Here is a 14281-nt window from a genome sequence, read left to right as displayed (position 1 = left end):
AGGTTTTTCCTCCTGAGGGAGAGAACTATTACCACCAAACGTTTGAAAAAAACAAAATGTGCATGCTTCAAGTCAGATGCAAGCACTCTGCACAGGCAGTAGTGATTTCTCACAATGAACACCTGAAATTTCTGAAGCGATCAATTACTAGTGGCAACACTGAATAAGACAACCCCCTAATTGGTTGAACATGTACATACAAGAGCAAACTAAAGCAATTTTTCTGCTTTACTAGACAATGAGGGAGAAAGAGATTGTTGTTGTTGCTGCTCTCCTCTTCCTTTGAAGAAAAAAAAGAAAAAGTCGCTTCAAGTCTGGGCATGGATATCAGGAAATATCTGTGGTTGTTAACTGCCAATCTTAGTTGATATGAATGGCTAATGTTGGGTTATCTTAAGACCCTATCGGGTTTGAAGTGCAGTATATCAGAGTTCTACATGGTATTTCCATTTATACTGAGGATTTTGAGATAATGAATGAGAGCCAGTTTTTATATAGGTATACTAACCTTTTTAGCAGAAATGAGACAGAGGGTGTGGGCTCTCACCGGATCATAAGCTGGCCTACACAGATACCTGCAATGTGGGTTTCCTGTGACCAACAAGTAGGCGTAAGTGTGAGATGTGATAGATACGTGAAGTACATGAGGTATCCACACTTTACCTTAAGTTTGTATCACTGGTGGAATGTGTATTTTTACACATGTGGAGTGTATTTTAATTATATGAGAGTGACTTGTGCTCACTGGTGAGTGTTGGATGCTCGGCTGTGCGGTTATCTACCTTTGCCTCAATAGGCCTGTGAGGCCATAGAGATCATGTGTTAGCTGCAACACTAAAACATGCTTGGGAGAAAAAAGTATAATGTGTATAAGGGTGGGTGGATAAAGCTTAAGTAGTATATAAAGAACTCACTGTGCAGTAACTCATACCCCGTATAAGAAATGTGGACTATGTTAATACTGACTTTGAACCCCTTTTAAAAAGGTGCAGTTAGCTATTTGGCAGCCAGGCACAAGGATGTTTTTGCATTCTGAGGCTGTTTATGTCGCCCCTCTGCCTCCTTTTGTTCTATCCCTGATTTTTCTGTGGTATTTGGTAACCAGTTTTGCTGCCTGTTGTGATTCTTTCTCTGCAAAACGAATGTAAATAATAATCATCTATTTTGTGTGTGTGTTTTACTCAATATCTCATTTTAGTTTCCTTTTAATTCATTACTGTGAAACCTACAAACCATAGGAGTTACAATTTTAATATGTCCTGAAAAAGGTGATCTTTATAAATTATATTCACCGAAATGCGTTGAATATAATTTGTTGCCACATTTGATTTTTAGGATCTAAAAAATGCCTATGGATTCAAAATCTGATGAAGTGTGACGGAAAGCGTTGAGAAAATATACATCTATTCATAATTTTTATCCGATGTAGTTTTATCGAGTCTTTAGTGCTGATTGTGATTTTTGTCTTGTATCTATCATGAATTATATATGATAAGAGTTAATAATTATTAAAATGTTGGTGTATTTTAGATATTTTGCACAGTCTGCATTTCATTCAGTTTTTATTTCCTGACTAGGGGAATTCTATTGTTATTCTGACTCCTTTTCCTTCAGCACAGCCTCGATCTCTAAAGCCCTAAACATTATTCACAGCTGCTAGTTGGAATGGGAAGGGTGACAATGGCAGAAGGTCAGGACTCTGAAATAGCCCGAGTTTTGTGAATACTGGTAGCGGAACTGCTGCAGTGTGGAGACCGAACACAGGAAGAACGCAGTGTCTAGTTTGTTTCTGAAATCTCTCCATACCAGAGTTGGCTTTCACACCAAAGGGTCAAACCCCAGAGAAGGCCATGTTCATGAAGGAAGCCTGTACTTCTCCAGAAAATGTGGAGGAATGAAAGACAGGCCTGTGGATGATGATAATGATCCATCAGCACGGCTACCAAGTCCATAGAATCCAGGCCAGGACCTAGGATTTGTTTAGCTCCGTTCTGGAACTTCTGTGCAAAGTTAACGCCAATCATCTGACACTGTCATATCCCAAAGGGTGCAGCAACAGACATCCAAGAGCTGAATCTGCAGTCAGAAGTAACAATCATAAGAATAAGTTACTTACCCTTCATAACTCTCTTTCTGATGGATACTCTATTTAAACTCAGTGAATCTCGCCAGGCATCAATTTAAATCTAGCAAGTCTTGCAATAGCTCCTGCATGCCAACAGGTGGCACCATCTACCTCCTTCACCTCAGAACATGATGACATGGAGCTGTATAGAGACACCATCCCTGCACACCGATGTCAGTTAAATCATTAGACATTCTGACCAAAAGGACTGATCTTTTACTGGTAACAAAAGAAAGCTATCTTGAGGCATTAAAACCTGAATTTCCACTCTGAAAAAAAGGGAAGCAAGTGTGTAGTGACAAATCTGTTCTTAGAGTATGCACCAAAGTGAGGGTTACCAAAAACAAGTGACTTATTCATCTGATGGCTCATTCTAGCCAAAGATTCTTCCCCACTTGTGAACGGACGCCAAAGCAATCCCCCTCCAAAGAGGTGAGTCTTGAAGTGGACTGTCCTGCAGGACCAAACGTGGAAAATGAACCCCTCTACAGCATTGTGTATTGATACAGCATTGCCTGGCAAAGTACTGAGAGATGTTCATGTGGGTGCCTACCAGATGTCCAAACCTGGAACACCCTAAGCTTAAACAGTCGTCACAGCCTCTGTTCTGATGGAATGAGCGAAAATGCCCTTGGAATGCTGCATTAGTTGGCACTGTAGCAGCTGACAATATGCCAGATACCTTGAATACCCTCTGAACTGTACTGTTTTTGCATTTCTTCAGAGACATATCAACCTTTTTGCCGAACAGCCTGAACCATCAAATGACATGTCCATGCGAGAAAGCCTAAATATCTTTGAGATTCCAATAGAACTCATTCAGGCATCTCATCTAAGGATGATGCTAGTGCCTACAGCATGAGCAACGGAATCCATTGTGTCAAGTCCAGGGGGTAAAACATAAATGTGCAGCATCTTTACCATCGTTTACCTATGAAAGAAGATGCTGTGCATGCCCTATGGCAAGGCCAGCAACACCTTACATGCATGGTCCCAAATGACAGGAGTGTAGAATCCCATGAGACAAAATGCAAACAGAGAGCATAATACTAAATTGGCAGAAAAAAAGACTTTCTTGTTCATATCATCCATATTTTGATTCTCTGTCCAGTAGAGAATTAGGAAAATAATTAAAGCTTACTTTACTACAGAAGGCCAGTAATACAAATCCCTCCAGATTTGAATGTTTCATCAAAACTCTTGGATCATCTGACTCTGGCATGTAACAATTTGCAATGATGCGACTCACAACAGGAGCTGAAAATAGCTTAGCTCATGCGGCCAGGACTGAGTTAGTTAAGGCTGCATTGAAACGCAACTAGAGTTAAAAGGGTGATGGACCAGGCCATAAAATGTCCATAAGTATGTTAGCCTTAGTCTCTGAAATGTGGACCATGATTTCAGGACTTATGCAGGCTTCCGAAGTACATCCACTAAAGAAGTACTTAAAACCACAGAAGGCGATAATGGCTATCAAGGACAGTTTATAGAGGGTTCCAAGCCACCAGCATTTTGCAAATCTCAATAAGGGAGGCACCTTTATGTGGCTCCATATCAAACAGAGGTAGATGGCACTAGTAATCAGTGCACAGGAGCTATTGCAAATGTTTCCATATTCATTCTGGCACCCAGGAAGATTCACAAAGTGAATAATCTGCTATGAGAAGTATCTCTCAGAAAAAACGCAAATAACAAACAACAGCATCAAGCTGTCAGAAGGCAAGTCTTTCTTGTCAATCACATAAATATGCCTCAATTTCCTTTGCTGGAGGAGTAGAAAGGAAGTATTTTAGTTTGACTTTGCAAAAAGAGTCTTGCAATGCAAGCAACAACTTTGAGTCTAAGGTACCAGTCTATGTCATCTGGCAATGGGACACCTAATCGTCAGAGCCGGAAATGGTTGGGACCAGGCTGCATAAATAAGATCAACCAAAACCTTATTGAAAGACAGGATAGGCTCACAGGAGGAAGACGCAGGTTGAACCATGTCTGTTAAAAGCAAATTAAATTTAGGCCCCTAACCTGGAAGAGGTAGCTCTAACACTTTTGCCGCACTCCTAATGGCGACCAAAAAAAACAGGTGCGAATCAAGTGCAGAATTAGTAAAAGTGTCAAGGCCACTAGCATTCTGTAACCCTAGATAAGGACCTGCATCAGTATATTGTGATGAGGGATATTGTTTGCCCCTTCATCTCCATCCAAACAGACTGCATAAGGCATATAAAAGTTGTCAGAATCAAAGCCGAAAACAGCTTTCATCTTTAGCACAAGTTTGCGTTTAGGTGATTGTGTAGTGTAACATGGGGAAACCCCTCATTAACAAGGGATGAAATCTTGGACCAAGTTCATAATCTGCTGCATGGCCTCCTTAAATGCCGGAACCTGCTACACAGTCAGTAATAGTCCGAGGAACTGAGGGTGTATCGCTTCCAGATTAGGCATCAGTTGTTAAGAATAAGATAAAGCTGTCTTGGGTTTGCAAACTGAGACTGTGTGGCTTCGATAGTGGGAGTGTCTATGCGTCAAAGAGATACAATTGTGCTTCTTGTGCTTATTTTTCGGTTTGTCCTTTAACATTCCTAAGAGAGTGACCTAGAACAGAATCAGCCTATTTACTCAGCCAAGTAGAGTCTAGCCTCTTTTTCTCAGATCACCATTTGTCACTGGACTACTTGTAATCGTACTTGGCGTCATGTGGGTCTGAGATCGGTATCTGTTTAGGACATGCGCAACACAGTTTAAAGCATATAGTATTCAGAGGTGACATCCCTGCAACAATGACAAAAAAACACAGTCAGTAAATTGATGGAATATGTAGGCGTGGAGCTCCGTGTCAGCCTCTAGAGTAGGAGTATAAACAGGAACTGAAGTTAGTTGCCCCCATTAGCAGCTCCATGTTGTCAGGTCTGGGTTTGAATGGAGACCTAACAGACGTCGATGGCACCATGCAACGGAACCCAGGAACTAGTGCAAAAAATGTTCTGGATGCAGTCTGGCACCTGGGAGATTCTAAGGTTGAGGAATCTGCAGATATAAGTATGCATCACAAACTGGAAAATGTAGACTGTTGATGTAATGCATGATATAATGTTAAAAGAAAAACAGACATTTCCTCATAGATAGAAACGAACGAAGGTTACTAACAAGGAGCGCTGTACATTTAAGAAACAGCAAATACAGAGTACATGGGCACTTTGTTAAGTCTGAGTTCCATGACTTGAACTGAGAATCAAAATCAAATTGTATTACTCAGAGATTCTACTGAGTTACTCTAATGGCACAGTTGACTTAGCTGTCGTTCTTCAGTTGTTTTCATTTCATACAGCCAACTTTTTAATGCACATTTTCACTTCTGGGTTGAAGCGTTTTAGGGTTGTCTACGTAACATACTGAGCTGTTGGTCTTTGCCACTGCGTTGTTCTATACTGATGGTTGACATAGTAGGTTCGACCAAGGATATCTTGTCTTTCTTCCCAGCCTGGGGGAAGTGGAGAAATGTCCATTAAGGGTTGTCCAGCGGCTTCAGGTTGGTCCAAAATTATCCAGCCAGGCTAAAAGAAAAATAGGTGCTTAGTATTATTTTTGCAGCTCTTTTATTTGCCAGACATTGTTTTGCAACATGATTACATGACACTATTTGGTAACAATATGCCATCACCGTAAATTGCAATTTTCAGATTAATCTTACATAAAAGGTTCTACGAGGAGAGTGGTGTCATCTCACTTTGGAACACAGGTGCATTTTCCTTTACCTTACCAACTGGCGATCACTCATATTCTTGGCATTTGGACAGATGTGTATTTAAGCTTTCATATCTTTTTCCTGAAAATAAATGTGGCCCTGTTTATGTCTTTGTCACGCTCACCACAACATGCAGGGAACAGTATCGTTACCCTGGATTTGGTGGTGAATTAAGATTCAGAAAAATAAAAAAAATAAACAATGTTAGTCTCACAAAACTATGAAAAGGTGATTTATGAGACATCTAGTGCAGATGGGAAATGTCTGTCTCTAGTTGCTAGTGGGCAGGGTTTCGGGTTTGGACTAATACCTCTGCTACAATTACGGCACTAATGGAAATGGAAGTTTTTCTCATTTCAAAGGGTTCCACTTCAGTGCTAGAGAATCAGCAAGTCAAAAGACCTATGGCTTCGAATGCAGTCGTTCATTAAGAAACGCGATGTATGATGGGTTTTCACCTTCCCTGTGGGAATATCGGGACATAAACCAGATCCAGAGAAACTAGTTAATGAAGGTGAAGAGGGAAATTCTCTAGCTAAATTTCAATCTGGAAACACCTTTTAGATTAGCAAAGGAAGTGTACAAAGTTAAACTTAGTTTATGTGAAACACTAACTTGCATACCATGTCTGAAGCTCATCACCCCACAGATCTTTAGAACAATATATACAGGTCTCTTTACAAATGAGATGGCAAACAGTATTTTCATGTGCACAATTCTTTTCTGTGCCCTTGATGCTTTCCATTTCTTCGTTGAATGTCCCTGATTTTGTATTGTCAATAAAATACCAAACAAAATGAAGCAGTGCTTAATTTGTGCTGTTTGTTTCCGGTGCGGAGCACCGGCACTTATTTTAGAGGACCGGCACTTATTTTCCTGCCTCAAGAATTTCCTGCGAGCAAAATACACATCTGGGAAAGACGGGGGAAGAGAAAAACGAAAAAGCGTCACAAAAGGAGAGAGCAGGAAGCTGCAAGAGTGAGCTGAAGGGGCAGGGAGTGGCTGCAAATGGATTGAAGAGGCCTGAGATGGCTTCAGGATTACGCCGCCTCAGTATTCAGTGCTGGCAGATTTAATAACAGCAGCCGCGTGTATATGAGGAGAGCTTTGGGCACTGGCACGTTATTACTTACAAATTAAGCACTGAAATGAGGGCAAGGTCACTGGGTGCACCAGCTTCAAATATGTAAACCAAATGGTTAACTCAATCATCAACTGCCTATGCAAGTCTCTTATTGACCTTATTGCAGCATAAGGAAATGCTTGATAAGAGTCAACGTCAGTTGCTGTTCGGTCTTCTTAAAATGTTTGTTTCTGTACATTATTAAATAGCTGTGCCTTTTGTGAATGATACATGCACAAGTTTCTTAGCTCCAACAGAAGTGTTCTGAAATAATGTCCGAAAGGCAAACGGTTCCTCGAGATAAAATTCTGAAATTATTTCAATGCGGAAAGAAGGAACTCAGTTGAGGTGCACGTTTTTTAAAAACCTCGTGAATGTTTCCTCAGCTGAAAGTATATGCAACATTGCAGACTCCTTATGGCGACTTAATCAACATAAGGAAGGCTGTTTTCCAAAGGGCATATTTAAATTCGAATACATAAATGGAAACAAAGAAATGTCTAGTTTAGCACAATGAACTTCCATGCAGGAAATGGTTTAACGTTAGGAAAATCATATAAAACGAGCCCTTCGTAATTCCTTCCACTACCAGTGGAGGGAACAAGCGGGTTCTTCTGTTTTTATAAACTGCAGCGAAATGTGCATGCATGAATAAGTACTTGAATTGAGTACAGATATGCTAGGCACTTAACATAAGAAGAAATCTTATCAGGAAACAAAGAAAATTGAACAAGCCTTTTCTGGCGCACCAAACACTGAGGTGGTCATTCTGACTTCAGCAGTCTTTGCCTTAGACCGTCGAAGCCGCGAGCGTAAGAAAACCGCCATATTATGAGTACTGAAGGATTTCCGCCACAATTTGCGTGGAAATCCCCCAGTAGGTGAGCTGGTGGCCGGAGACGCAGAGGCAGTTCTATGACCGGCCCCACCCCACCAAAAGGACTCCACCAGCCACATTACCGCCTGGTGGTGGGGCGCTGCCGGGGTGGGAGCGTCGGGTCCCGTCCCCTCAGGGAGGAGCACCTCGTCAGATGAGGAAAAGTCCTCCGCAAGTGGAGGGGGGTGGGGTGTGTCAATGCATGTGTGCGAGTGTGAGTATGCGTGTCATGAATGGGGGGGTGGGAGGAGAGTGTTTGTGCATGCTTGGCTGTGTGTAAATGTGCTGATGGTGTTGCATGTGTGCTCATGAGTGTAAGGGTGTTGCGAGTGAGTCAGGGTGTGTGTGTGTCTGTGGGTGCGTGCATGAATGCGTGTGGTGGTAAGTATGGGTATCAAGGGGGTGGGGGAGTAGGAAAGTGCTGCTGTTGGCATGGTTACCACGCACCCCACTTTTTGCCTAGTGTTTATGACAACTTTGAATGAAAGTGTGCTCGGACCCTGCTAACCAGGTCCCAGCACCAGTGTTCTTTCCCTAAAATTGTACTTTTGTTTCCACAATTGGCACAGCCCTGGCACACAGGTAAGTCCCTTGTAAAAGGTACCCATGGTGCCAAGGGCCCTGTGGTCAGGGAAGGTCTCTAAGAGCTGCATCATGCCATCCTAGGGGACCTCTCACTCAGCACATGTACACTGCCTTGCAGCTTGTGTTTGCTGGTGGGGAGAGAAAGACAGTCGACATGGCACCCCTCTCAAGGTGCCATGCCCACAAACCACTGCCTGTGGCATAGGTAAGTCACCCCTCCTGCAGGCCTTACAGCCCTAAGGGAGGGTGCACTAGACCACAGATGAGGGCATAGCTGCATGAGCAATATGCCCCTACAGTGTCTAAGCCAATTCTTAGACACTTTAAGTGCAGTGTACCCATATTGAGTATATTGTCTGGGAGTTTATCATTAAAAAACTCCACAGTACCATAACAGCTTTACTGAATACTGGTAAGTTTGGTATCAAACGTCTCAGCAAAAATAAACCTACACTGATGCCAGTGTGGGAGTTCTTGAAAAATGCACACAGAGGGCATCTTAGAGATGCCCCCTGTATGTTAGCCCAACTGCTAGTGTAGGACTGACTGGTCTGTGCCAGCCTGCCACTTTCAGACAAGTTTCTGACCACATGGGGTGAGTGCCTTTGTGTACTCTGGTCAGAAACAAAGCCTGTCCTGGGTGGAGGTGCTTCACACCTCCCCTGCAGGAACTGTAACACCTGGTGGTGAGCCTCAAAGGCTCAAGCCTCTGGTTACAGTGCCCCAGGGCACTCCAGCTTGTAGAGATGCCCTGCACCCCAAAGGACCAAGAACTCCCAGGGACAGCGGCTCTGACTGAAGAAACCTACAACTAAGGACTCTCACCTCACTCCAGATGCTTGAGTCTTGAGCCCCTGTGCACCCAACGCCCACGACCCATGTTCTGGTGGTCGACCCAGCAAGAGACGGTCTCCTGGCCATTGCGAGCAAGTGCCCACCCTTGGTTGACCTCTCCACCCCTCCACGACGATACCTGCAGAGGGAATCCCGAGGACCCCCCTGACCGCAAGCTCCGGATGAAGATATCCAACGCCTAAAGGACAGACTGCACCTGCAGCCCCCAGGCTTTTGAGAAACTGACCCCCGGTGCCTCATTATTCAGAAGGCATCCCTCCTCCCTATCCGACAGGTGGTGTGCCCGAGACACCCCCTGGACCCCACCTGCAGCCTCTGAGTGACCTCTGGGGGTCTCCTATAGACCAGCATTAGAAAACCGACGTCCTGTTTGCACCCTGCATCCGGCCACCCCTGTATCAATGAGGGTGTGTGTTTGGAGCCTATTTGTGGCCCCTCCAGTGGTCTTCTAATCCCTCCTGGTCTCCTCTCAGATCGCAGGTACTAATCTGCTGGCTGACTGGATTACGAGTACCCCCCGTCTCCATAGGAGCTCATGTTAAATTTGCTAAACTTTGACCTCTGCACCCGGCCGGCCCCATGTTGCTGGTGGTGGGTGTTTGGGGTGAACTTGAACCCCAACCAGTGAACTTCCTAAAACCCGGAGACAGAGACTGTAAGTATTGTACTCACCTGTAAACAGATCTAACATTTCTCCCCCCCCAGAACTGTTTGAAAAATGCAGTGTCCATTTTTAAAATAGCTTTTTGCCAATAATTTAAAAACTGTATTATTTTCCTATTTCAACACAGTACTGTTGATGCCTGTGTGAAATACGAAACTTTTAAGGTACTTACCTGCAACTTGAATCTTGTGGTTCTAAAAATAAACTAAGAAAATATATTTTTGCAATACAAAAAAAACACTGGTCTGAAGTTAAGTCATTGAGTGTGTGCTTCTTCTAGTGTGTGTGTGTGTGTGTGTGTACAACAAATGCTTTACACTACCCTGTGATAAGCCTAACTGCTCGACCACACTACCACAAAGAGAACATTAGTATTATCTACTTTAGCCACTGGGGAACCCCTGGACTCTGTGCACACTATATCTCACTTTCATACACAGAGCCAGCTTCCTACAGGAGGTCACTACTGGGAGCGGGAGGGCCGTGGGGGTCACTACTAGGAGCGCAGGGAGAGGTTGGTCACTACTGGGATCGGGGGAGGCTGAGGGGGTTACTACTGGAAGCGGGGGTGGGTGGGGGAGTCCTCTACCAGCCACTGGAATAAAAATTCCTGTCGCCAGTAGCCTTTCCACCGGGGATTTCGTAGCAGTGCTACTGCCACAAAATCCCTGGCGGAAAGGGGACTCGTGATACCGCCAGCGGGATTGGGTGGAGTGCCAGATCGGAGATGCTCATCTCCGGCTTGGCGAGTCCAACTGCCTTGGAGGTAGGAACGGGTAAGTGGCAGTTTGGCACAGGCCAAACCGCCACACCCATAATCTGGCAGTCTTCATCGCCAGCCCGTCGGCGGTGAAGACTGCCACTGCGGCCCTGGTGGTCAAAGATCGCAAGGTTCGGAATGACCACCTGAATCTCTTTCACTTGAGCCTTATGTAAGATTTGTCGAAATGACACTGCAATTTTGAGGAGCCATATTGTAAAGCATCAATATAAGTGCTGCAGTCACAGGGACAGTAGGCTGAGATGCAAAACATGTGCCTGTTGTCAAGTTTGCAAGTAAGCAACGGCTCTTGATAAATGTTGAAAGCAATTTGTAACCGATAATGTACGACTCGTGCTAGGCCATTAAAGTCATCTCGTCTCGACTCATTTCAACTTGGTTACAACTTTAGATTTTAGTTATTAGTTGGATTAGTGGAAAAGCTTTGAGCAACTTGGCTGACCATGGAATCAAAAAACACCCCATCTAAGTTCTTTCTGATTAAGATCTAGGTAAGGGGATCTCCAAGTTGTGAAGACAATCAAAACGGTCAACAGATAGCTGCTGCAACACCCCAATGTTTGCATCCTGAGTTGAGCCTCTTCGTTTTTTCATGTTAAACAGTCATACTGTCGATCATTCTCTTGATGGCTCTTGCTTGGGTGCTAGGCAGAAACACCAAAATATTCACCCTCAGCTCTGAGAAATGCATTTATATTAACTCTGACATCCACAAATCAGTGAAAATTGCATGCCCCTCCCATAAAGCATCCGTTGTAATCTCTGAACTAGCCCCTAAAATGTCAGTGCCACTTGCAGTTTGAGTGATTATGCCACTAAGTGCCCAACAGGGTGTATGGGCAGCTGAAGTCCATTTTCCCAAAAACTCGTTTGTTGCCACTATTAATTTAACTACAAAAAGGTACCAAGGAAATAAATGTTGACATCGCCCAAAAGAGCAACGTGATCGGCCTTGGTATACACAAATGTTTAAGGTTTCATCTAGGAACCAAAAGCCCTGCAATTAATTAAGCCAAGGCATATTGATGAGTGGCAGGCCCTGGTATTGTATTAGATAACATGGCATTGAATTCGATTGTGTCTTAAGTGTTATTTGACGTTTTCTGCCCAGAGATCCCCCTTTACACCTAAAATTCGAATTATGGGTTTACAGAACAGATCTGCAACTCCAGAAGGTACTAATATAAGGTCACATGAATGAACTCCACAGTGGTGGTGCTGTCCATTTACCACAGAGAGACGAAGAACAGGATTTCTAAATGCTTTGGATGAATACTATTGAGAGTATACACATTTTCTGGAGCAAGGAAAACGTTTTGAAGGTGAGTATTGAGACGGAGGATGTCTGGGCATTTTCAGTTTAGAGCCGTGGCAATCAAATCTATTTGAGGATAATCACAGGCTGCGAAGATGCCCTGCACAATATTTTTGCTATAATACATTCATGATTTTCTCTGTAGTGTGTGCTTAACGTGCCCGGCAGAACATTGTGCATCACTGGGTGATGAACTGCATGATAGCTAGTTTTTTTTGTATATATGTCAGTTCTAGATCACTTGTGCTACCTAGGAAAGAGACCTGGGTCTAGGTCACCATGATTGTTTAACTAGTGCTTTGTGGTGTTAGTGTTCATTTGAATTATAATTGCCTAGTCCTTCAGGGAGGGCACAAAATAGTTGAGAGTTAGAGTTACAGCCCTCAGTTCCAAACAAATTATATGATAGTGAGTATCATTTTATGTCCATAAACCTTTTCTTCCCAATTGTCTTCCTTCTAGGTCTGATGATCCTTTGCAAAGGTTTCATAAGCAGTCTGGCATTGAAGACAAAGAAAATACAGGAGGCCATTGATATGACAAGCTGTAGGTGTCTGTACCTGGAGGATGCTCACTTTTGTGGCAGTGTGGTCGAGCGGTTAGGCTTATCAGAGGGTAGTGCTAAAGTCAAAAATGAGGCACACACTCAATGACTAACTCAAGGCCAATGTTTTATGTATCAAAAAATATACTTTGTTACTTTACCTCTCAAACCAAAAGAATCTTTGTTGTCGGTAAGTACAGTTTCAAGAATGTATCACTTTCAAGTATCAATTGCATTTTGTTTAGAATTCACAAGTAAAACAGTTTACAGGTAAGTAATGTTTTTCAGTTTCAAAAGTGGACAAAGTGCAATTTCTGATCGAAAGCAATACAATCCTAGAGGAGGGAAAGTAACAACACAATTTGCAGGTAGGTACTGAACTTACGATTCTAGTCTTCAAGAGTTAAGGTGTCCACAGGGCAGAGTTTAGAAATACACCAAGGGTGCACCACCAGCAACACAAAGCCTGCCAGCTGCAGAGGTCAAAGTTGGTGTTGGGCATCCAATGGAATCCTATGGAGACGGGGAGTGCTCAGAAAGAAACAGCTCGCAGGCAAGTACCCGCAACTTCATGGCACAGACTTGGGGGGGTTTAAATCAGCACCCGGGGTGGGGGGGGACACAGGTCAGCACAAAACACACACTCTCAGCGGCACAGGGGTGGGTGTGTGCAAGCACAGCTTAAGGCACCTAATGCTTTTCAATGAGGGAACCCCGGGGGTCACAAAGATGCTGCAGGCGTTGTCCAGGGAGGTGCTACAGATTGACCAGGCACTCAGAGGAGTACAGTCCAGTAAGATCAATGGGAGAATGTGTCCCTGGTAATGTAGATCCAGAAGCGGAGAAGAAAGCACTGATTCCAAGTTGGTGTTGATCAAAGTCTTTAATCCTTAAGACAGCGTTTGTCATAGGTGAGTTTTCATTTTTGCAGAAGAACAGCCAACACGTGTTTCGTCACAACAGTGACTTTATCAAGGCTGCAAAACAATAATCAATACTAAGTGTCGTATAGTACTTTACGTATATGCAAATGAAAGAAATGGATTATGCCCGTGATCCGCTTATCTTAAAATGTGTGAACATGCACACGTTAGTGAAAAGAAAGTGATTGGCATGGCAGACTATGTGCTCATATGTGTCTACTATCGGTTACGAGGTGAGAGAGGAAAGAGAAGAAAGTGAATTGGACATCCAAAATCATCCAGTGAAAGTTAAGAAGCATAGGAAGTTCCAAAGGATAGGTATTGAAAATGTAGACCAAAAAAGCCCGGGTGCTATATAGTGGACTTAAAACCGTGGATGCTAAGAAGGAAGGAAGGGTTCCACCTAGGTTTCTAATACTGATGAGAGAAGAAAGTGCCGTGTAGCGCGGTGTGTAGTGAAACACGGTATGAGTCACTGCTCTTAAAATCATACCTGGGCCAGTCCGGCCAAGGAAAGTACGACCGTAGTTGGTATGTAGGTAGGTTGAAAGAGTGTACTGGATCAGGCAAGTAGAGTATATGTTCATCCAGTAGTCGAAGAAGAAGGCAAGGAAGCCCTGATAAGCCTCCAAACGAGTACCTAAAAAATGAAGCAGTCTAAGGTGGAGTATACAGAGAAGGTATGCACGTATACTTCATGCAGAGAAACTCCATGGCAGGATAACTCCAAAGGCACCAAAAAAAGGG

At 43.5% G+C, this 14281-nt stretch overlaps 1 protein-coding gene across 1 annotated transcript in view; it reads right to left on the bottom strand.

Moving 5' to 3' along the window:
* The window catches only part of NEDD4 (NEDD4 E3 ubiquitin protein ligase), a 1239834-nt gene that overhangs the window by 803749 nt on the left and 421804 nt on the right, over positions 1–14281 (bottom strand). The window contains exon 9 of the mRNA XM_069222425.1: positions 5516–5676. Coding sequence (XP_069078526.1) covers positions 5516–5676 — 161 coding nt within the window. The remainder of the gene's footprint in view (positions 1–5515; positions 5677–14281) is intronic.

Source organism: Pleurodeles waltl, chromosome 3_1 (assembly GCF_031143425.1).
Source record: "Pleurodeles waltl isolate 20211129_DDA chromosome 3_1, aPleWal1.hap1.20221129, whole genome shotgun sequence".
Taxonomy (NCBI): Eukaryota; Metazoa; Chordata; class Amphibia; order Caudata; family Salamandridae; genus Pleurodeles; species Pleurodeles waltl.
The sequence above is the reverse complement of the archived record's forward strand: the minus strand, read 5'-3'. Positions and strand labels throughout refer to the sequence as shown.